Source organism: Carassius carassius, chromosome 12 (assembly GCF_963082965.1).
Source record: "Carassius carassius chromosome 12, fCarCar2.1, whole genome shotgun sequence".
NCBI classification, from domain to species: Eukaryota; Metazoa; Chordata; class Actinopteri; order Cypriniformes; family Cyprinidae; genus Carassius; species Carassius carassius.
The window spans coordinates 21,689,636-21,714,919 of NC_081766.1; the positions used below are offsets into that span (position 1 = coordinate 21,689,636).

The 25,284-nt window shown below is 43.0% G+C and overlaps 1 protein-coding gene and 1 long non-coding RNA gene across 2 annotated transcripts; one reads left to right on the forward strand and one right to left on the reverse strand.

Moving 5' to 3' along the window:
• Positions 1-8,626: 8,626 nt before the first annotated feature.
• On the reverse strand, positions 8,627-13,285 carry LOC132154245 (uncharacterized). The gene is made up of 3 exons (XR_009437120.1): positions 13,133-13,285; positions 12,914-13,000; positions 8,627-8,750 (listed from the first exon to the last, which is right to left on the reverse strand). It is a non-coding gene; the product is annotated as an uncharacterized LOC132154245 (long non-coding RNA).
• A 2,143-nt stretch (positions 13,286-15,428) lies between these two features.
• Positions 15,429-20,110, forward strand: LOC132155107 (transmembrane protein 275-like). The gene is made up of 2 exons (XM_059563904.1): positions 15,429-15,881; positions 17,045-20,110. The coding sequence occupies exon 2, from the start codon at positions 17,175-17,177 to the stop codon at positions 17,817-17,819; it is 645 nt and encodes a 214-aa protein (XP_059419887.1). The 5' UTR covers positions 15,429-15,881; positions 17,045-17,174; the 3' UTR covers positions 17,820-20,110.
• Positions 20,111-25,284: the final 5,174 nt, after the last annotated feature.

Genomic DNA, 25,284 nt, shown 5'->3' on the forward strand with positions numbered 1-25,284 from the left:
CAGCACACATCGCGATACTTTCTATCAGTTTACATGTGCCACAGGTTCGGTGAGTAGATGTAAATTCACTCTTTTAATGCCTGTTATAAAATGTATTCTGTCTTCTTTATTAATCAGATTAGCGCCATATTGTTTACTCGCTGTATTATATCAGTCATCCGAGGCTGTCTTTGAGTTTCATTGCGTTTAACTAAATGAACACACCTGCTAACTAGTGTGATTAAACTCTATCGATCACGTGACGTGCCATAGACTTTCAATATATATTCATTTCAGGTTTAAAGATGTAAATTTGTATGAAAATCATGGTAACCACGAAACGTACAATAGTAACAAATTAAATTTGAAGTTAAAACCCAGGAACGGGACATTTACCATGTTTTTACCACAGTAACTGTAGTTTTACTATGGTATATTAATAATCAATACAGCAATACAATAATCATTGCTTTTATATGACAGATATCACACATTTACTGTACCATGCTTTTGATACCTTTTTATGTAAATCCAAAAAAATTAAATAAATAAAAGGACATATTTTTCCCCTCTTGCAGTTCATTCATATCAGTTTATATTTTAAATATTTTGCTCACAAAACATTATTAAAATTCTGTTCATAATTCTATTTTATTCTACCCCCCCCCCTTCTTATTTTTATTAATATTTTTTTTTTTAGCTGAAAAGATGTAAAGGAAGCAGTCATCCCTGTGGTTTGTGGGGAGGTATTCCTTCAGAATTGGAGAAGACAGAAAGCTGCGGAGGCAGACATTTGCAGCAGTAAGTCTGTGTTAGTTTTACCTTTTTATCAAACTGCTGTTATAAATTGCACAGCATTTGTTGTTTCTTAAACTTTTGCACTGTCCAAATACCCACACTTGCCATCTTTGCACTTGACCACTTGATTATTTATTTGACGTATTTCCTGTGTTTAGCCCAAGTGTTCGAGTGAGCATGGTGACTAAAAGTGTGTGTCGAACCTTTCATGACCTGATGACTGTGGTTCCCGATCTTGGTCCTGGAGAGCCCCAACACTGCAATATTGCCCAATTTTTTTCAAGCTGAACAACAATAATTAGAGCATTTGCATTATTGTTGGAGGAAGGTGTAGACGTTAATAAAACACAATCTTATAGGTAGCAAATGTTTTTGATTGTTAACCAATCTATCCCTTCAGCCGAAAAACGAAAGACATCGGTCATAAATGGATGAGGAAGCGTGACGCCGCTGCTCAGCTTTGATATCATTGGCTGTCAATTTCCCTTGTCACCGCAGAACAGTCTGTGGTTGGACTATCTTTTAACCCATATTAAACAGCGCATCGTGTTACAAAAGTACGTTTTGCTGCTATTAACACATTAGTAATAGATTAAGTCAACAATTAAGGGTTGCTATGTTGAGAAAAATTACCTCTTTAGCGAGATCCTAACCCTAACCCTAAGCATAACTTCAAAGAACTACAAAAAAAAAAGCGCCTAGTTTTCCCTTTCCATAGATAGAACGACGGAGGCTTCTGGGTAATGTAGTTTAAATCATTTATTGACGAAATGAAATAAATAATATATTTAATGGAAAACTGGATTTCTAAATATTTTCATTGTGTAAACCTCTATGATATAATTGAAAGACAGAGTGAAATTTGGTATTTTAGAGTGAGCAATATTTAAAATGCCTTTATGACACATTTCCATTTATTTCTGAAAACTGTGCCCGACATTATTTTATCAGCATAGCATAAGTAATAATCCTTCCGGTTTTCTCTTTGATTCGTTAATTGGACTCTGATTTACAGCCATTTGAAATGTACAGTTTTGGCAGTACTGGGGGTAGAAGGGCAGAAAAACCTACATATATGTGTTCTCCTCATCATGGACAACAAACTGAGTTGAGTCACATTTATATCTGACAGTTTTCACAGTCCACACTTTTCTATTCTTAACATCATGGCTAGTAAAGCTTTTGACAGGACATTGTGAGGCCATCTCATGAAACATGGAAAAATTAGAAAGAAATGATTTAATAATAAAAAAAATAAAAAATAATAGATTATTTCTTTTATTTTTGAAGTTAACAGTAATAAATAGAATGGATAAACCTGCAACAACTTGCCATTATCTATTCCCCACTGTTAACCCTCTCAAGGCAGGCGTTGCTGATTTGCAACAGTTTTGCAACTAAAAACCTTATTACTCCAGATACATATTTTATGTATCTGGAGTACTTAAAACTTTACTAAGTTACTAAAACTTAATTTGAGCCTGAGAGGGTTAAGCAGTAATCAAGGATAATGCATACACATTGTGATACTTCACTATTACACAAGGAAGAATTCATGGAGTACTAAGAATACTATATATATATATATATATATATATATATATATATATATATATATATATATATATATATATATATATATATATATATATATATATAAGAATACTTTATATATAAACTAATTAACACAATCAGTGTAAAAATGTCCTCCTCACCCCCTTATCTTGCTCCTCAGGTGCTGGACATCAGTAATGTGGATGCTCTTGGTTTTAATGCAGTACAAGATCCACGTTGATCATTCCTGCTATATTCTAAGTTATCCCTCAAGTGTCTGTAACAATAAAGCAAATGGCTTTTCAAAATAATTCATCTAGTAACTCCCTTTATATATACATATATATAAAAAAAGGCATATTTGTGATTAAATATATACAATAATAACTTTCTGGTGTATTGTTGTTCCAGATTTCATTAATCTGATAAAAACAATTATGTCTTAAGTAAAAAATAATCCTGGTTATTAAAATATGCAGTTCCTTTTCAGGAACTCGAGCTGCATCAATCGCTTTGGGGAACATCCCTGACGAGACCGACTCTGAATATCGTGTGCAATCTGTCCAACAGAAGGGTGTGACGTCACGGGCGGGGTGACGTAGCGACCAGGAAGCTATAAAAGCACGTGCCGTGCAGCTGGCTTCAGCTTCGCGTCTGTCAGCAAGCGCTCTGTGTGTGCATGTCAAAAGTTTGTCCCGTTGGTCCAATTAATTGTTGTCTGTCTCTTAGCCATTAAAAGATAGCTAAAACACCTCAATATGCCTAAAGTAAAAGCAAAGACCAAACATATTAAGGGCGATTCCAAGCCACGTTATAGATTGTGTGTTCCTCCCTGCCTACGCTACATTACGAGTGGGGATACACACAGTTTATGCGTGGCTTGCCTGGAATCGAAGCACGCTGAGTCGGCTCTCGAGGGGGCCGACTGTCCGCATTGTGAACGATTGCCAATGCGGACGCTTCGATCCCGGAGGGCTCTTTTCGAGGAGGAAGCCTTCACCAGCGTTCCCCGCGGTGCTGGCCCCGCTTCTGCCGAGGCAGAACGGCTGCTGCACTTGTGGGGTTCTCAGGTGGATCTGTCAGAGGGAATGGAGATGGGCCAGTCCTTATCTCCTTCCTCATCTGCCAGATCCGGCGCCCAAACCCTGGGTTCGGAAGCACGCTCGTCGGTTTCTTCCCCCCAGGGTGAGGGATCAGCTCTTCACCTCTCTTCCTCCGAGGAGGTCGATGTGGAGACTGTTGCCGGGGATTCGCCACCCCTGTCGCCCCAGTATGAGGAGCTTTTAGAGGTGGTTACACGCGCAGTAGATAAATTAAAAATCGAATGGCCTGCTGAGAAACATTCTGAGCCGCAGAGAAGCAAATTAGATGAACACTTTCTGCGGCTGAGGCAACCACCTCCACGTCGGAGCCTACCTTATTTTCCAGATCTCCTAGATGAGATATCGAGATCGTGGAATCATCCGTATTCGACCCGCCTCTTTGGCCCCGATTCACTATATTATGGCAACGTGATGGGGCTGGGAGAGCGGGGTTATAGAGCAATGCCACGGGTCGAACAGACGCTCGCGGGCTATCTGTCGCCCAGTTTGGCATCGTCTCTAAAGGCTCCGACGTTGCCCACCAAGCCGCTTAGAGTTACATCATCGCTGGTGGGCAAAGGTTATGTGGCAGCAGGTCAGGCTGGGGCTTGCCTTCACACCATGGCGGTCCTACAAGCTTATCAGGCCGACCTGCTGGGAGATATCGATGAGGGAGAGGGGATCAAGTCTGAAGATATTGAAGAGCTTAGAAAGACAGCTGATCTCTCCCTCCACGCCACTAAAGAGACCGCTCGCGCAATTGGGCGGTCTATGGCAGCTTTAGTGGCCGCGGAGAGGCATTTATGGCTGACCCTGTCAGAAATCAAAGAAAGAGACAGGGTCTGCCTCCTGGATGCCCAGCTTCAGCCTTCTGGCCTGTTTGGCGACACAGTCAATATTGTCGTCGACAGGTTCCAGGAGGCACGAAAACAGACGGCGGCGTTCCAGAATTTCCTCCCTCGTCGCTCTCGTGGTGCATCTGGGCGAGAGATGGCCACGCCACATATCGGCTCCTCATATAGGGAAGCGCAAAGACAGAGTGTCGCCGCTCGTGCTCCCCCATGACGGGACCGAGGGCCTCAGAGAGGCTCTGAGTTGGGGACTTTCAAAGCTAAGCCTGATTTAAGAACTGTTATCGAGGTCCGGAAGTCCTCGACAAAAAGATCCTGGCACCAGTGGCTCAAGGGTCCTGAGGGTAGCCCCTACTGGGGTAGAGCGCGGTCCACCTCATTATACAGTGCCCGCCTCACCTCAGTGCCCTCAGGAGGTCGGTCTGCCAACCCTGCCAGAGTTTCAGGGCGCAGCGGTCTCCAGCGAGCGCTGCTCCCAGTTATTTCCGCCTGCGAGTGTAGCGGAGCTGGGATGCTCGCCACCCCTTCGGGGGCCTCTTACACCAGAGGTCAGTCTCGAGAGACTGATTCCCTTAGTAGATTATTTAGCAGCGTGGAAACTACTGCAAAATGTATCTCAGTGGGTCCTGCGTACAATAGAAAAAGGCTACTGCATTCAGCTCTGTCATCCACCGCCGAAATTCAACAGGGTTAAACTGACAGTGGTCCGCCCCCAGCAGGCTCTGGTACTGGAACAAGAAGTGAATACCCTATTAAGGAAGGAGGCCATCGAGGTGGTCCCTCCTCTAGACAGGGAATCCGGGTTTTACAGCAGGTATTTCATAGTTCCAAAGAAGAATGGGGGGTTGCGTCCGATCTTAGACTTACATCACCTGAACCGCTCAGTTATGCCACTGAAGTTCAAAATGCTCACTGTCAAGCATGTTGTAGCTCAAATCAGATCCGAGGACTGGTTTGACACGATAGTGTCTCAATGACGCATACTTCCACATATCCATCCTTCCACAACACAGGAAGTTTCTGAGGTTCGCTTTTGGGGGCAAAGCTTATCAATATCGAGTACTTCCTTTTGGCCTCGCACTCTCACCCCGCACGTTCACGAAAATAGTAGATGCGGCTCTGGTATCCCTCCGTATGCAGGGCATCTGCATTCTAAATTATATCGACGATTGGTTGATTCTAGCTCAATCAGAGCAGATGGCGGTTCGACATCGAGATGACGTTCTCGCACATATGGGGGAGCTGGGTTTGAGACTAAACGCTAAGAAGAGTGTACTTGCTCCAGTTCAGAGAACCACCTATCTAGGCATAGTGTGGAATTCGACCGGATCGAGTCGATCGTCACATCAGTCGAGAGAGTCAAAGAGGGCCAGTCACTCACTGTCAAACAATTTCAGAGATTGTTAGGTCTGATGGCAGCTGCGTCCAACGAGATACCTTTTGGCCTGCTGTACATGAGACCCCTACAGTGGTGGCTAAAGTCCAAGGGCTTTTCCCCGAGGGGAAATCCACTTCGAGTTATCAAGGTCACGCGGCGATGCCTTCGTGCATTAGACATGTGGAAGAAACCTTGGTTCTTGAATCAGGCCCCGATGCTGGGAACTCCTTGTCGCCGTGTAACGCTAGCGACAGACGCGTCCCTCACCAGTTGGGGTGCAGTCATAAGTGGCCACCCTGCCCGCGGTCTGTGGAGTGGTCGCCATCTGACATGGCACATCAATTGCCTAGAGATGCTAGCAGTCTATCGAGCATTGAAACATTTCCTCCCAGACCTGAGAGGTCACCATGTGTTGGTGCGCACCGACAACACATCAGTGGTCTCTTATATCAATCACCAGGGGGGTCTGCGTTCACGCCCCTTGTACAAGCTGGCACACCAGATCCTTCTGTGGTCCCAGGGCAAACTCCTCTCGCTCAGAGTAGTGTATATTCCTGGGAGATTGAATGTGGGAGCAGACATACTGTCGAGGCAGGGGCCGAGGCCCAGGGAATGGAAACTTCCCCCCGAGGTGGTGAAACAGACTCAGGAGACATCGCAATGTCCCCTCTGGTTCTCTCTAGTTCATCCAGCTCCTCTGGGACTGGAAGCTATGGTACAGACCTGGCCGAGGCTTCGTCTGTACGCATTTCCCCCTATCGCTCTGCTCCCAGGAGTTCTGGCGAGAGTACGCAGGGACGTGGTCCGTCTGTTATTATTAGCCCCATTCTGGCCGGGCCGATTATGGTTCGCAGATCTAGTCTCGCTCCTCGACGGCTCTCCATGGGAGATACCAATCAGGACAGACCTACTCTCACAGGCGCAGGGCACGATAATTCACCCTCGCCCGGAGCTGTGGAAACTGTGGGTGTGGCCCCTGAGGGGGCACAGCTCATAGAATCCGGTCTCTCAACTGAGGTTGTTGAGACCCTCCTCCAATCCAGAGCTCCCTCTACGAGGAAACTGTACGCCCTGAAGTGGAAACTCTTCACTTCATGGTGCAGAGACCGCCAGCTTGACCCTGTTAACTGCCCAGTTGGTACAGTTCTGGAGTTTCTACAAGCTAGGCTCTCTGCGGGGTTAACCCACTCCACATTAAAGATGTACGTGGCGGCCATAGCTGCTTACCATGTCCCTTTCAATGATCAGTCAGTGGGTAGACACCCCCTTGTTACACGTTTCCTCCACGGTGCGCTGAGGCTGAGACCTCCAGTACGATCCTGTGTTCCCCCCTGGGATTTGGTTGTGGTTTTAGAGGCTCTTTGTAAAGCTCCATTCGAGCCAATACAAGATATCTCAGATAGACATCTGACACTTAAAACTGCCCTGTTACTGGCAATCACCTCACTAAAGAGAGTTGGAGATCTTCAGGCCCTTTCGGTGGCCCCTACCTATCTAGACTTTGCCCCTGGTATGGCCAAAGCATTCTTATACCCCTGAGCGGGTTATGTTCCGAAGGTTCCCTCTGTTACACCACAACCAATCGTACTGCAGGCCTTCTGTCCTCCTCCCTTTCGGGAGCCAGACCAGGAAAAGCTAAATTGTATGTGTCCAGTGCGAGCACTGGACGCATACGTCCACAGAGCTGCCCTGTGGAGAAAATCCGACCAATTGCTTGTTTGCCACGGTCCTCCTAAAAAGGGTTCTCCTGCCTCCAAGCAGACCCTAAGTCGTTGGATAGTCGAGGCTATCAACGTCTCCTATGAGTCCTCTGGTCTTCCCCTTCCTTTGGGAGCCTAGGCTCACTCTACTCGGGGTATGGCGGCCTCTAAGGCCTTCTCAGCAGGTGTGTCCCTCTTGGACATCTGCAACACTGCGGGGTGGTCCACGCCCTCTACATTTGTCAGATTTTATGACCTTGACATGCTGTTCTCTCGCCTTAGCTGTGCTCTTCGGATACACACTAGGCATGGATTTGGAAGTCTGGCAGCGTGGGTACATCGTTCCCCAAAGCGCTTGACGCAGCTCGAGTTCCTGAAAAGGAGCGTCTCAAGGTTACGAATGTAACCCTGGTTCCTTGAAGGAACGAGACGCTGCGTCGCAGAGCCATAATCCCGGCACCCCTGCCGGCGCTTGCTTCCCTACTCGAAGCTGAAGCCAGCTGCACGGCACGTGCTTTTATAGCTTCCTGGTCGCTACGTCACCCCGCCCGTGACGTCACGCCCTTCCGTTGGACAGATTGCACATGATATTCAGAGTCGGTCTCGTCAGGGACGTTCCCCAAAGCGCTTGATGCAGCATCTCGTTCTTTCAAGGAACCAGGGTTACATTCGTAACCTTGAGACGTTTTTCAAGTGTAGAATAAACACATATGAGCCTACCTAGTTAAATTATGAATTTACCAAGAATTTTCAACACACAATATTCACCATATTAAATTTATTGAAGCATAGACTATGAAGTTGATAAAGTAGCATCAAGACAAACACGATTCAAGGAAAATAATAATAGATCAAAAATTCATTAATATCATAAATGAATCAGTTCACACAGATGAGTGATGAAATGTCCTTAAAAGTAAAAAGATTCCATCCAGTCAACTGTGATACAGATCATGTGATACATATAAGACATGTTATACTGTTTCAGAAAATAATGATTCCTTATCACCACATCTAAACTGGTTCCATCTCCCCATCATAATCTTCTTCTCTCGTGTCTGGAAACAGTTTGTGGTTGATATCCAGTGTAGCCTTTTCTCAGCCAGAGGATCTCTCAGTCCTAACATCCCATTTTCAGACAGTTCCCAGACCTGGTCAAAGTAAAACAAAAAACACAAACAATTCAGATGAAGTTGTTTAATGGACAGAGAGCTCAGCTTATGTTCTGCGTGATTTTAGCAGTGTGAGCAACTATTACCCTTGTAGTACTGCACACTTACCATTATTCAAGCTGTTTTAAGACCTTTTGAGAAGCTTTTTCTCTGAAGACAATTTACCACATCCTCTTCTTTCACTCCTTTCAAGAGCATCACTTGGTCAAAACCCCTCATTTGGCTGATGAGATCATCTGTACAGATTAAAACACTGCAATAAAAATTTAATTCTGCAAGAATTAAGAAAAAGTTAGAGGCAAATGACTTGCTCACGAGACACCCCTTAACATGTGACAGAAATTTTTGCCTCTATAATTCATCTATTGTTGCAGTAAATGTGTCTTTTTTCCTCTAGAATCTTTCTCCAAAGTTCCTGACTTCTCTCACAAATGTGTTTTAGTCTGTGCAGTGTAAGGCCTTGCTTCAAACCAATCAACTATCAATCCACAATTTATAACAAAACATTTATGAAACAATGAAATTGTCACACACCTGGACTTATTTTGTGTGTTTTTTCCCCTGTGACCCAGTTTCTGTCTTCCGTGTGTGGTTTTGATTAGTTCCCAGGTGTGTCTAGTCATTTCCCCATGTGTTCCATGTCCCTGTTAATTTAGTCATGCCATCCACCTGTGTTTCCCCAATTATCCCTTCTATAAAAGCCTTGTCCTTTCAGTTCTGTTTGGTCGGGTCTACTCGTCTAAATGTCAACTTGTCTACTTGTCACCTGTTACTTGCCACTTGCCTCTTGCCACCTGTTATTTACGACTTACCTTGTTTATGTTTTATTTAATAAATCCTTGTTTCGCTTATCCCTCGGCTCCGTGTTCCTTCCAGCAGCATAAGCCGTGACAGAAGACCCGACCAGAAAAAGTTAAAAACTGCGTGTTTTCCCTCCGTTTTGTTTTCCGTTTTTTTTTCACAGTCTTTTTTCTTTCCGTAGTGTTTCATGGATCCCCTCTATCGCCCCGAATACCTCCTCCTCCTGCTGGAGCAGGAGGGACTGTCTCTCGAGGACCATACCAGACGGTTTCTCTGGCTAGCTAATGCCACCAGCTACCCGGACCACGCGCTCTGCACCTTTTATCACGCCAGCCTGAACCCTAGGTGCAGAGCGTTGTCGCCCGAAGATGGTCCTCGGGAGGATTTCGCCGCATTTATAGAGTGGAATCTGGTGAGAAATGGGTCCCCTCTCACAGTCGGCCCAATGGAGGATCTCGCCAGGTCCACTCTGGACCCAGAGCCCAGCCTACAATCTCCCCACGGTACGAGGCATAAGCCCGAGCCCACCGATGACGGAGAGCCAGAGAGCATCCCGTCAGACCAGGTGCGAGAGCCGGCGACACTGCCCACCACGAGGGAGCAAAATATGGAGCGCCAAATGGGTCAAAATGAGGGGGGTTCCAATTCACCTATGCCAGATCCTCTGTTAAGCCCAGGAAGGGCTCCTGATCTTCCGTTAAGCCCAGGACGGGCTCCTGATCCTCCTGTAAGCCCAGGACGGGCTCCTGATCCTCTGTTAAGCCCAGGAAGGGCTCCTGATCCCCCGTTAAGCCCAGGATGGGCTCCTGATCCTCCTGTAAGCCCAGGACGGGCTCCTGATCCTCTGTTAAGCCCAGGAAGGGCTCCTGATTCCCCGTTAAGCCCAGGATGGGCTCCTGTTCCCCCGTTAAGCCCAGGACGGGCTCCTGATCCTCCTTTAAGCCCAGGAAGGGCTCCTGATTCCCCGTTAAGCCCAGGACGGGCTCCTGATCCTCCTTTAAGCCCAGGACGGGCTCCTGTTCCCCCGTTAAGCCCAGGACGGGCTCCTGTTCCCCCGTTAAGCCCAGGACGGGCTCCTGTTCCCCCGTTAAGCCCAGGACGGGCTCCTGTTCCCCCGTTAAGCCCAGGACGGGCTCCTGTTCCCCCGTTAAGCCCAGGACGGGCTCCTGATCCTTCTTTAAGCCCAGGACGGGCTCCTGATCCTCCTTTAAGCCCAGGACGGGCTCCTGATCCTCCTTTAAGCCCAGGACGGGCTCCTGATCCTCTGTTAAGCCCAGGAAGGGCTCCTGATCTTCCGTTAAGCCCAGGACGGGCTCCTGAACCTCCTTTAAGCCCAGGACGGGCTCCTGAACCCCCGTTAAGCCCAGGACGGGCTCCTGAACCCCCGTTAAGCCCAGGAAGGGCTCCTGATCTTCCGTTAAGCCCAGGACGGGCTCCTGATCCCCCGTTAAGCCGAGGACGAGCTCCTGAACCCCCGTTAAGCCCAGGACGGGCTCCTGAACCCCCGTTAAGCCCAGGACGGGCTCCTGAACCTCCGTTAAGCCCAGGACGGGCTCCTGATCCTCCGTTAAGCCCAGGACGGGCTCCTGTTCCCCCGTTAAGCCCAGGACGGGCTCCTGATCCTTCTTTAAGCCCAGGACGGGCTCCTGATCCTCCTTTAAGCCCAGGACGGGCTCCTGATCCTCCTTTAAGCCCAGGACGGGCTCCTGATCCTCTGTTAAGCCCAGGAAGGGCTCCTGATCTTCCGTTAAGCCCAGGACGGGCTCCTGAACCTCCTTTAAGCCCAGGACGGGCTCCTGAACCCCCGTTAAGCCCAGGACGGGCTCCTGAACCCCCGTTAAGCCCAGGACGGGCTCCTGAACCCCCGTTAAGCCCAGGAAGGGCTCCTGATCTTCCGTTAAGCCCAGGACGGGCTCCTGATCCCCCGTTAAGCCGAGGACGAGCTCCTGAACCCCCGTTAAGCCCAGGACGGGCTCCTGAACCCCCGTTAAGCCCAGGACGGGCTCCTGAACCCCCGTTAAGCCCAGGACGGGCTCCTGATCCTCCGTTAAGCCCAGGACGGGCTCCTGATCCTCCGTTAAGCCCAGGAAGGGCTCCAGCCCCAGAGCTTACTCCAATGCCTGCTCCTCCAAAATTCCCACCCTCCCACCCACTCCTGCCTCCTCCTCCGCTGTCGTCTGGCTGCCCCTCTGCTCGCCCTCAGCCTACCATCATTGTGGTGCGAGCTCAGCGGGACCGCCATCCTCCAGCGACGCCTTGGTCGGCGTCTCCCTCACCTCCGCCTCCAGCCTCTGAGGCCTGGACTCCGCCTCGGCCCGTTGACCCGTCGGCTCCACCATGGCTCCTAGCTCCTTCCTCTCCGCCGTGGCCCGGCAGTCCGCAGGCTCTGCCTGGCTCCCTCATCCCTCCGGCTCCGCCTTGGTCTGGCGTCGTCCATCCTATGCCTCGGGACTCCACTCCTCCGGCTTCGCCTCATCCCTCCGTCCCTCCGGCTCCGTCAGGCTCCTTCATCCCCTCGGCTACACCTCAGTCCTCGGTCACTCTGGCCTCACCGCGGCCTTCCGGATCCACATCGCCGCGTCAGTCACCAGAGCCATCTGTTCCGCCTAGGACCTCCGGCTCCTCCCCGTCACCCTGGCTCTTTGGCTCTCCGTCTCCGCCTCGGGCTCCTCCTCCACTTGCTCCGTTGCCGTGGGTCGAGTCCCTGGAGTCAGTGACCATTCCTCCTCCATGGCTCCTTCCACCGTCGGCCCCACCTTGGGCCGTTATGGCTGTGGCCTGGGTCCTGCTGGGTACCTCCTGCTTCACATCCTTCCTGTCTCCTCCCTGGCTCCTCCCTCCGTCATCTCCTCCCTGGCTCCTTCCTCTGTGGTCCCTGTCTGCTGGCCCCCTCCTGGGAGGCTGTCCTCCACCGGAACCTCCTCCCAAGTTCCCACCCACGCCTCCCTTTGTTGTTTCTACGGTGCGAGGACGCACCTACCGGGAGGGGGGAGTACTGTCACACACCTGGACTTATTTTGTGTGTTTTTTCCCCTGTGACCCAGTTTCTGTCTTCCGTGTGTGGTTTTGATTAGTTCCCAGGTGTGTCTAGTCATTTCCCCATGTGTTCCATGTCCCTGTTAATTTAGTCATGCCATCCACCTGTGTTTCCCCAATTATCCCTTCTATAAAAGCCTTGTCCTTTCAGTTCTGTTTGGTCGGGTCTACTCGTCTAAATGTCTACTTGTCACCTGTTACTTGCCACCTGTTATTTACGACTTACCTTGTTTATGTTTTATTTAATAAATCCTTGTTTCGCTTATCCCTCGGCTCCGTGTTCCTTCCAGCAGCATAAGCCGTGACAGAAATAATGTAAACCACTTTTATAAAACTTGTATTATTTTATTTAAGACAAACAGGTGGTGTGTTTTCTTTTACTTTTAAACTTTTTAAAAATGTCCCATTCACACTTTGCCAACATGCTATAATTGTAATAGCTGTATCAAAAAAAAAAAAAAACATATTAGAAAGAATAATTATGGCTGACATGAACAGTCCTGTGAGATAAATCATAAAGTGCTGTAACACTCAACACAGCATTGCTTCAATACACACATACCGGTGGACTTCTGTCTTTGTTTGGGCTCAAGATGGCCGTCTTCATTCCTCATCCTGAGCAAATAATTTCCTTGGTCTTCCTTCTCTTCTGTGAAACAAGATAATCTCTACTTACTCTGTGTGCAATTAATATTGCTCATTAAACATATAATTAAGTTAATTTAAAACCAGAACATTTGATGAGTAAATGTTGATTCAAAAATATTTTAAACAAATGTACCTGGGAAGAGCTGATCATGGCAAGATTCGCTGAGACTCAGTAATAGCTCTTTTAGTTTTTAGGAAGGTTTGTGAGGGTTGGCTCACAAAAAACTTCTGAAAAAGAAGAACAGCATTATCTGCAAACAATCCTGTAAGACAGAAAGAAAGGAAATATTATTACATTACATGCAACTTATACATTACTGTGTGTATGTGTGTGTGATGCTGAGATGCTGTATAATTAAATGTTAAATGCATCCATTAATAAAAGCAAGTCATTAATAAGAGGCTATATTCATATGAATTATTAAAAAAATTATTACTAGCTGACAGGACTGTTATCAGTAGTGCGCAAGTCTTAATAATGCCAAAGCGCAGTGCCTTCAACACACACTAAACCCACTATCTCCAATACCGCTCCGGAGCTCTATACCAGGCTTAATGTATCCCATCATGCATCATGTTTTGGAATAAATTGTGATAGATCTATCTATCTATGCATCATAAGCAGCTGTTATAGAAAAAGTTGACTGTGCATTTTGCTAAAAATACAAGCTGGAAGTGACTACCTCAAAAGGTACCATAGTTTAAAAACCCATCATATTGAATTATTACTTATAAAATCACAAACCAAACTCATTCTCTCCAGTAAAAGGTTGTTCCATTTCTGGTTTCTGCTGTGAGTTTGACCCACATACAACATGGAATTATGACCCAAGGTTGGTCCAAATGCCGTTAGCCGAAAATCAACCAGACCAATGCTGAAATCCGACCAAAACTCACCCACAACTTCACAGTGTCCCCAGAAATCATCCATTTCTGGCCCACAACAGTGCCGGAAATCCCAGATGTCAAAAAGACGAGCGAAACCAAATTAAACTGTTACAAACCATAAAGCAATATGCAAATTAAAGGATGGAAAACTGTTGTGCATATGTGATGAAATGCAGAAACCGACACATGAAATACAACTCATATTAATAGATGTGCAATAAAGGTAAAAATATTAGTTGCAAAAAAAAACAACAACAACAAAAACTATGCAAAATATTCTCTTTCTTAACAATAATTTAAAATGAAGGTGTTCTTCATTTTTTGCCACCCTCACAGTCACCAGCTATAGATTAATCCACAGCTGAATAACTTTTGACCTCCAGATCAGTTTGGAGTCAGGATTCTTTTTACAGCCTCTAGAGCAGGAGCATACAAATACCGAGTTAAAAAATACATTTAAGACACCACCAGTCTAAGAACTATGACTTTCAACATTCATTCATGAAATGGGAAAAACTTACCAATCACAATGTTTTTAAGCTCCAAACTTTGGAAAGGTGTTTTCCCATTTACACCTCTCCAGTTCACCACTTTGGCCAAGTCATTTTTGATTGCCTGCCTCATAGTTCGCCAGACCATGTCCTTCACAGACACTCCACCCAGAAATCTAAGTTCAAGTACATTAAATATTTATTTCTAAAGCATGCTGGATCGATTTAATGACCTTAAATCTTCAATTGGAAACCATTTTAGACTTAAATGTTTAGCCACTGTGATCACATCAACATTGTTTGCTTTGAGATCATGCACCATCCTTATAATGTTCCTCTGCTGCTCCATAAGAATCTCTTGTTTAGTTCTTATGTCATGGAGAAGTGCTGAAACATTAAATATACAGGAATTACAAGGTTTACCACACCACTATGAAATAAGCATTAACAGTGAATATATGATAGAAAACAAAAAGAAATATATAACATCTTATGAATACATATAAATATCTATCCTATATACTGTACAGTTTGTTTCTGAAATAAAACAACAGTAACCTGTGACCCCTATAATCAACTAAATAAAATGACAAACACTGTATTTTGACAGAAATGATGGTAATCATGGTACAGTTTTTTTAAAGGGAGATAAAAGAGAATTATGTTTAAATGTTCCTTTGCAAACATTTACATATAATAATTAGTCTACAACATATTTACAGTATAATAATGTACAATGCTGTATAACAATTTAGACAGTTTATAGTAAAATAATTTAATAGTTAGGCCTAATACATTTATTATTACTATTGTAAAATAACAATAAATACAAAACAATAAATATAGTTTAAACACTGTATAAAAAAAAAACGTTTTTTTTTTACGTTTTTATTGCAGTACTTATAAATAATGATGGTATTTTGGCAGTGATATTTGTAAAGGTTTAACTATGTGCCGGTTTCTTCAGGTGTGGTAGTTTGGCCTGCTATCGTAAAGAGATGTTGAGAACTGGGAACTGTGGACATAGCTGATGATGAGAGCAAGGGTCCCTCCTCCCTACACACTCCGTGAACACATGCCCACCCGCTCGCTCTCGATCTCGCTCATTCACACCACAGCACTGATCAACACACGGGCTTCTGTGCAACCTGTTACTGCTAACGCGAAAGGAAAATAGTATAACACTTAATGCTTAGTATCATTTGGATGTGTAAAAGAAAAATAGTCGTTAAATGAGGGAACTAGCATTCTGTCACTCAGAATCTGAGAGCCGGGCACAATAACGTGTGGAGCGCGACGGACGTGTATTGATTGAGTGCCAGGAAGTGCCTATTGATCTTTAAACGAGTCGGGCAGCGGTGACAGCCGAACCTGCGTCAAAGACATCATATGTTTGTTAGGACGGCGTTTTCGACTTAAAGGAAACGACAGATTACGCAGGTACCTGGAGACCTCCATCCATCATCAGCCTGGGTAATAATTCCTCTGGACGTCGACTAAGCGGTGAGATCTTTCTTATTTGTGAAGAGAAGCTGATAATATTCTAAATCACTGCACGTGTTTATATGGCTCACAGCACCATATTTATATATACACATATTTTTAAAGGGTCGTCTTTAACTACATTTGAGGTCTCATTGGCTAACACATCCACCAGCATTGATGCTCATTGCTCCTGTTAGTAGGCTACCCACGGTTTTATACTGATTCATTTTACACAGCTGATAACACAATACCTTTTTAAATGGGTATTGTCTGAAATTACTAGCTTTCTTTGTTTCAGAAATTAGGCTAATATGACATTGGTGTTGTGAAGTTGGCTACAGTTGCATATAAGAGCAAATGGTGAATATGTGAAAACATCCTTTTTTCTGAGTGTCATGACTGTTGAGTAATGCGCTATTCAATATAATTTTTTATTGTTAATGGTATAATTATGCACTAATACCTTCAATACTATGTACTGGTATAAATGCTTCAGTAAAACCTGTTAATAGACTCACTGTTACCTGACAGTAACCTAAGTTATTTTGTTAAAATACACTGTAACACATTTTTAAAATAAATTATGGGAAAATAAGTTACTTTATAATTTATCATAAAATATATATACATTACCGTTAGTGTAAAAAAATAAAATGAAAACAGTTATATTGTGAAATATTGCTATAATTAAAAATATGTTTTCTATTTGAATATATTTTAGAATGTAATTGCTTCCCATTATGGCAAAGCTGAATTTACAGCAGCCGTTGCTGATTTATATTGTTAGGATTTTTTGATGAAAAGAAAGTAATTTATATGTCAGTGTCTGTCTACCTATCTATCTATCTATCTATCTATCTATCTATCTATCTATCTATCTATCTATCCATCCATCCATCCATCCATCCATCCATCCATCCATCCATCTATCTATCTATCTATCTGTCTGTCTGTCTGTCTATCTGTCTATCTATATATTTGTCTTTCCGTCCATCCGTCCATGTACACATGTACATATTATTGATAGTATTATATATTATTATTGACCCTAAATGCTGAAAGGGCCAACTTTAATAACAACGCAATAAATGGCATCTTGTAATGCCTGTTATCGTAAATTTCTGATAATACCTGCAGTTTAGTATAAAGTATGACACTCACTCTTTGTTTCTACACTACAGGTTGCATTAATAGTGTGAGAAGCAAGCACTCATTAAGAAGAAATGTGTTTTTTCTATAATTTGCTGATAAGGACACAGCAGGTGTGAGTGGGGTTGTGGCAGCAACGCTGTATCTGTGACCCTTGCCAATATGGTTTGCAGCGAACAGAGTTCTGGCACATCAGCGCCCAAAAAGGAAACGCAGACCCGCAAGAAGCGGAAATCCCGTCCTCAGGGTCTGCCTTCTCCAGCCCTCTGCTGTGCATGTGGATTGTGCATCATGTTGGCAGGCATCAACATCACTTTAGTGGGTGCTTTCGCCTTCAGCACGCTTGTGCCCTCTAGCAATCCCCCAATCATCATCGGGCCTATACTCCTGCTGGTGGCATTCTCCTTCTTTGGGGCTTGTTGCATCTGCAGTCGCTTGCCTCCACCTCAAAGCTCTCGTCGGTCCAAAGGAGGTGGCGGTTTGGGATTCATGGGTCGGGGCGGAGGGGGGTTGAGTGGAGGGGCGGCATTTGAGATTGAGACCAGTGAGCACACGATGCAGGACACCACAGCTGTGCAACTTAGCCCCACCAACTCGCCCTGCTCCTCTCACGCCTCCAGTCCTGAAAGAGAGGCTCCTGCTACAGCCGCCAACGCCACCGTTCCCGCCCCAGACTATGTCCCTCCACGAGCCTGCAAGCTCTTCACTATGGAGGCCAATGGACCCAACTCAGCAGCCTTTTCTGCTTCTACAGGAAATGGAGGGGCGGTCCGGCTCACTTTGCCCTCAGACTGTGCCGCCACTTAAGACTGCCAGTTTAGGTCGCTCTCTGGAGAAGGGCTGGTATTACGTTATGTAAATACTTTTTCAGAGGGGAAGACGAGCACTTTGTGTGAAGAATTGATTTGATTATCACAGCTGACTTGTGCCACGAGGTGCAATAACAATTGAAATGTTCGCATAAATTCAGCGGGATGGTATTTCTGGAGTCTGCGAGGGCCATGTGCTCCTAATAAAAATGACAAAGGTTTGTGAGAAGCATATGAAGAGCTTTTGCGTTCTCTAATGCTGCCATATCTAAAGAGAGAGAGCCTTGAAAGGTGAATCACTGTGGCGTGCTTCACATATTCATACTGTGCCACTGTTACTCAGAGAATTCACAGTTACTGCGCTCAAAAGAGACAGAATCAGCTGTTGTGTAAAGATGGCTTTGGAGACGAGCCTGAGAAACAGAACGGAGAAAGACGTATCATTGTGTGTTGTCATATGTCAGTGCACAGACCAAAAAAACAGAGATGCTGTATATTTTCTCTTCAGTGCTAAAATACTTTCGAGAGTGTACGGTCCTTTTTTTGATGACTCTCCATAGCCAACCTTTTTGGATTTTGTCTTTATTGGATGCCTAAATGAGCCATGACGCTGCTTTTTTTCACACGATTTAGAAAACGAGGTTGCTAAGCAGTGCTGTTGTTTGAGTTCAGGTTGGACAAATAATTCAAGTGTGATGAAGGGCGGAATAAAAACTTTTACCACAATTATAGTGCAGTTCGCCTGACGCAGTGTGGTGAAAATGGGCATTTGATGAATGAGCCGGACTTGAGAGTTGTGACTTTATTTAATGAACCACCAGCCCATTTTTCTGTAAAAAAAGAAAGAAAAAGAAACTAGCCGGAAGCCTTCACTCTTTATTTTACACTGTGGTTTATAATGCTGCCAAGTAAAACATTATTTCTTTCCCTTAAGATTACCAAAGGCTGTTTTCTCCTTCTAATATTTTTTCTCTGTCGACAATAACTGTCTACATCAACAGTACAGTAACATTCAAGTATACTACCTACATCTGCTGACATTGTTCCTCCCTAAAATGTCATTTCTCATCTTACTGTCTCTGTGCCCCCTGTTTTTTATTATAATTTTTATTGTCCATTGAAAGCAAGAGCCCAAACTGTTCTCAAACATGCCCTCCATCACTGACCCACACTGATGGTTCAAGCCAAACAGTGAAACAATTTCCCCATGTTGTTTCTCCCAGAGAGGTCCGGTAAAAGCAGCATTTAGTGGCTGAACCCACTGAAAAAGCAAAGGACATTACCCAATTAAACCTTTTTAAGAATGAAAAGGATCTAATAACGTTAGCAAAAGTAGCTTATGTCCCTTTGTTATCATATCCATCAGTTCCAAGCAGCAGAAAGGGCTTCTGTACTTAGTGTTTTCTTTCATTTTCTGAGTGCCAATGCATCTGTTAATATGTACTTTTAGCTGTGTAATATACTGCAGCATATTTATTATAAATATATGGGTCATGTGATACATACTGAGGAAAGCGCAACATGAACTACATGCTTACAAACAGTGCAATTAATAATTTAAAGAGAAAATTAAAAAACATCAGTCTGCTTGTTTGTCATGGGATTGTGAGCTTTCAATATATTTGAGTGGAAGAAGAGAAGTTGAATCGGGGGCTGTGGAAACATTGGCATCTTTCTATAACGTTAGACTCTATGGTCTATGTCCACCTCTGTTTGTAAGCTGCTATTTGCCATCTACACATTTGCTGTAGTCTGAATGAAACGAATGCTGCCTTAATGACAGTGATCTCAGGATCAAACCAGCGAGGGCTACTCAAATGTCCAATGAGAACATTTGGTCATGCAGTATTTATGTACTTAGGGAAATGTGGTATTGTTAATTACTTTCAACCATGTATGTTTTTAAAAAGGTTTTTAAATGGAGGGAAATGTGGAATGGTTACGATGTCATGTGAAAAGGTTTTGATAATGTCGATTAGCATTATTGTTATTATTTTGTCAGTAGGCCATGTTGAGTACATTAATTTATGAATGGTGACTTGTTTTAAATATTGTTGGCACTGAACATTTTAATCGTGTCTTTTGTAAGTAGCTCACATCATAATTATCCACTGTTTAACTCCCACTCACATAATTCAATTAGAATTGTGTCTTTTTACTTCAATCTTTGCATTTTTGAACTCTTCTTTCTCTATGTTCTTTTGAGTATATATGTGGAAAATCTTACATTAGATTATGAAAAAATAACTCTTGGCATGTCAGAATATACATTAAAAGCAACATTTTTAACTGCTGTCTGACATTAAGTCATTTCACATTAAAAGAAACTGATTTGATGTAGTGTGCAGCAACAGTGGATGCAACATTATATCTGAAATAAGAGAGGACTGACTGGACTGACATAAACATTAACATACGATATAATAGTGCTCTCAAAAGAGAGCTTCACTTACTTTTCACAGATGCTTACGTGTTCAGAAAATACTACAGAAAGATGTAAGCTCATAGCTAAGGCTTGTGTTATGTAGTTTGGCATTCAACATGTTTATGAGCTGTAAAATTCCAGACCATCTCACAAAACCAAATGTATCCCATATAATTAAAAGATTCATGAGCATCCGTATAGAAACATAAAAAATATTCGATTTTCAAAACGAATGCTTCAGTTGGTCCACACAAACCCTTAAATGTTAAAGTTGAAAATGTAACAATTGTGACTTGTATACAGTGTGTGCTGAAGCACTTCATCGGACACGACTGTGCTCTTCAGCCGACGGCGCCTCCAGTCGGTCATTGATGAAATTACAGGTCAGAAGCTTCATCTAATATCTGATCCATGATTATCAGGTTGTTAAATAAATTTGCATGCCTTTTACTTTTCTTATGAGCTATCTTTAGTTTGCATAGCTTAATGAATACTTTACCAACACATCACAGACTCTTTCTAGGCACATCAGCTTGACTGCTGTAGTTCTAATACATATAAAATGCACAAATTCACAGCAATCTAAATTATATTTTATGTAAATTCACGAATAGATGTTAAGCTTTTCTCTCCTCAGTTTTAATTGTGACAATTAAACACGCATAACATTTGCATATTCATAAATAAATCTGAATAATCTGCTGGTTTAAACTGGAAAAATTATGTCTACACTAAGATTTTTTTTTAACTATCCATTTTATAACAATATTTGTCCCAGAACAAAAGCAAGACACTACCAGTATTACACAGGCAGATTTAAAAATCTCTTGCATATCTTTGTCCAGAGATATAAGGTATTGAATATACTAGAGACGTCTCTTAGATTCATTTAGTGATTACTGTCACATCGCTATCTCTGATTACTTGACCCATTACCTTACGATGCAATAACTACTCGCACTCAGCCACAGCTGTTTCGATGTCAGATGATCTTATCAAAGAGCAAACAGTGATTTCTCTTGAAGTTCAAGTGCACGTACTTCTGTGGAAGTGTTTATCTGTCCATGCTGTAGTTTCTGACTGGATTTAGTTCACATGTTTATCAGCGGCATTTCAAAGGCCGTCTCTTATTTTAGCTGTCCTCTCTGAAACCAGTCTTAGTTAATCAAGGTCAGTTTAATTCTCTATGACTGATGGGATCTCTGAAAAACAGCTGCTTTGTGGTTTGTCCAGATGTTTGCAACAAGTTGGAGTTACTGTTTTATGGCAAAGCAGATTATAAGTGTATGTATTAGTCACATGCCAATCCTGCTCGTCATACATGAGCCAGCCTGACTGTAGATAATCATTGACTGTCTGAGGACAGCAGGTTTGATTGTAAACCGTGTTGGCGAAGTGCAGCTACAGTATGTAATGTAGTTAAGTTGTGGAATGCAGAGGTCACAGTGAAGGTCACCCACCTGATCTACAATGACTAAGCAACTGAAATGCGAATAAAAGATGAGCAAAAAATACAACTTGCACAACAGTGTTTAAAGATAATGATTTTTTTTTTAATTCTTTCATTTTAACCGGAGATGTACTTCAAGTAGCGAAAACATATTTTAGCCAGCATTTTGCAAAATTATTACAGTTGTTTTCATCAATTGAAATAGAGCTGAAATAAAATATAAATAATAAATAAACTATTCAAAAAATAATTCAAATGTTCTATACGTAATGGACAGTGTGTCACTGCTACATAGTACATTAGCATCTGTTTGCAGAAGCACGTTTTCATAATTCTCAAATATAATACCAACTGGGACCCTGTTTTGGACAGTCTTTTCATGCAATCATTTACAAATGAATGTGTGCAATGGTAACTGACAGACTGTGTCATGTACACTGTTTGTTAGAGATGTTATTTAAATTGCGAATATGTGAGTACAATGTTAATGAGATGGTATTGCTTAGTCAGGAATGTTCATATGAAGTCACTAATGAGCGCTCACAATTCCGGATTCAGCAACAGTGTTTAACCCAGATTTGACTGAAATGCATAAACCTGGTAAATTTCATTTTTTTCAGATGCAGAGGGATGTGGGTCTTGGTGTTTGTGTGACAGCATGGCGTGATTCTCTTGTCTCAAATCCCCTTCGTTCCCCTGAGGGACAGACGGGGTTCCTCAGCCTTCCCGGTCTGCTCTGAACTGGATCGTGGCGGTTGCTCGGGAGTGTGTGTGTGTGTGTCCAGCTTGAGTATGTCAGGGAGGTGCTTAGAAAGAGAGAGAGAAGAGAATAATCAAGCAGAAGAGATTAAGGAAAGACGAGCTGCAAGAGTTCAATGCAAGCGGACAGCAGTTATGTAACTGGGTTAAATGAACCCAGCTCTATATTGCAGATCATAAACTTGGAAAGACCATTAAAGGCCGAAGAACAGATCAATCATTGGCTTTGCAAAATATCAGTGGTGCTTCATGTCTGTCAAAAATCAGTTTAACATTATTTGATGAAAAGTGCATCCTGGTTTTCAGTCTTGCATCAAACTGATTTAAATAGGTTATGCTAATATTTTTTATGCATAAAATTCAATATGTAATCCCACCTGTCTGAGTCAAGGTGTGTCCGAACTGTGTGAACATTAATATTAATTATTATGCAAATTATTCATACTGTTTTGTGCAAACTGGGACACACGCACACACATACACACACACACACACACACACACACACACACACACACACACAGGTTTCTATTTTGTTTATTTATTTTTTTTGTGGGGACATTCCATTGGTGTAATGTTTTTTTCATACTGTAGAAACTGTATTTTTTTATCTCCTTACTCAAACCCTACACGTAAACCTACCCCTTACAGAAAAACGTTCTGCTATTTTCGATTTTCAGAACACTTCATTCTATGATTTATAAGATAATTTCCTCATGGGGACCAAAAAATGTCCCCACAAGGTAAAAAATGTACTATTTTACTGTCCAGTTTGGGATATTTGGTCCCCATAACGTATTGAATACCAGGCACACACACACACACACACTCTAAAGTTATGCAGTTTACACTTAAGACAGATTTTCGACTATTTCAACAATTTAATAAAAAACAAAAAATCACATTCCTAGTTTTTAAATATTCATTTTGGTGTTATAATTATTTTTTTAGTGTGATTTATATAGATTCTTCTTTAGACACCCAAGCAATGCCACTGGCCCAAGACAAAGAGTAGCCAGCAACTCTGACCTCTCTCCAGGCCTATAGTAAGCACAAGTTATACAAATGATCCAATGCTGTTGCATAAGCTTCTTTTCAAACCCCACAAAGCAAATCATCACGAACACATTCTGAGAAATCCCACTGATTTAAGTGACTACACTCTTTTTGCTGCTTGACTACGAGATGGTTGGCACCAATTCTGTTCTGCTCTGGCCATTCAAATCAGACAGGCTTTCCGCTACTTAGACATGAAAGAGAACTGATCAATGATGTTTCATTTTTTCTATATGTTGAGGTAATGGTTCTTCCATGAATCCGTGGGATTCATTGTGTGTCGTTTTGGCTTGACTAAATGTCACACTTTGTCACTACATGTTATTCAAGTAGATCAATACAGCTTGCAGCCCAAAATAGATGTGGTAGAGGCAAAGTACACTTGTACGCTTATTTGTACTCAGTTCAGTAAGCCAATATTAACTTAGAGAACGGTTCCAAATTTTTTATGGAAACAGGATAACAACATGGGTTGAATTATCGATCATTTAGCTCAACAAAAGTGATACAGTGGCACTTCATTCACTAGGAAAGCTTTGACAGTCTCTTGAATTGGATGGGATTGTAAACAAGTTGCATTACTACTGCTCACCAGTAGAGGCCTCCACCACAGCACCGACATGATGTGATGCATAAATATCTAAGAACCAAACTGCATCAAACTGGTTCACAGCTGTATTTCGAAAAAGATGCATCTTCTCTTCTCATAAATGCTCTTTTTGACAGAATAATTAGACTGAAATGTGCAATCATCTGGATCAGCAATGAAATCCAAATGCATTTAGATGATATGTGAATCGATGCATACCTTGATTTGTGTATAGGCTACAGTGAACAAACAGATGTTGTCGTTATCTTTCATTCATCTTAAAATGATCTATACTCTCTAGGCTGTATATCAGTTTAGTACCAGTTGTGTTCAGCAGTGTTTAATACAAGCTGTGGGAAAAACGGGTGACTTGTCAGACTGTTTTGCAGGTCTGTGACCTTAACGGCCCAATTAGCTGGTGTTTTAAGAACAACATTTTTTACTATTATGACTGTGCAAACAAAGCATGGCAAGACTTAAACTGCATTTCATGATCATCGTGATTCCTGTTAGTAAAAGTATTTTATTTACATTGTTTTCACCTCATGTATTCACGAAATTGCAGAAAATATGTTGCATTAAGAAGATCATTGCATTGTGTGTTCAGTAGATATGACTGTGTTCTGCTACAGTGCAGCTCTACAACCTTTGTTGCAATGGGAGTATTTCTAAATGAAATGATATAATCAGCACTTTTCATGGTGAGTTGTTCTTGGTGGCTGTTATAGTAAAAATGCAGCAAAAGTTTTCAACACGCCAAAACAAACAAGCACTAATATAAAAACCCATACCTCAGGAAGCATTATAAAATATTTGTAAAGATGCATTTCACGACACTTTTCTATATAATGAATCCAGATTGGACAGAAGAGTGAGAAGCTGATTCTTTTCTTCAACACCTTTGAAACAATTTAGTCCAATCCCTGTTTAACCTCCACAGCTGATGGGACGCACAGGAGGGCCAAAGTTCCTGGATTCACCTGCTTGACACATGAAAAGCACTTCGTTCTCAGTTGCTGAGCAATAAAGGGGCTAAATAGCTGGTGATAACTTTTAACAGCCTCCATTATATCATCAAGATGAGTTATGCAACAGGTGTGAAGAGGAGCTATTTAAATAAATGATGATTTGATGGGCTCTGTTGGAAGGATGCAGTGCTGTAATGAAATATCAGTGAAAGATGGT

Bases quoted from the DNA above. Each gene is read 5' to 3' on its own strand.
- LOC132155107 (XM_059563904.1), top strand. From the start codon at position 17,175: ATGGTTTGCAGCGAACAGAGTTCTGGCACATCAGCGCCCAAAAAGGAA.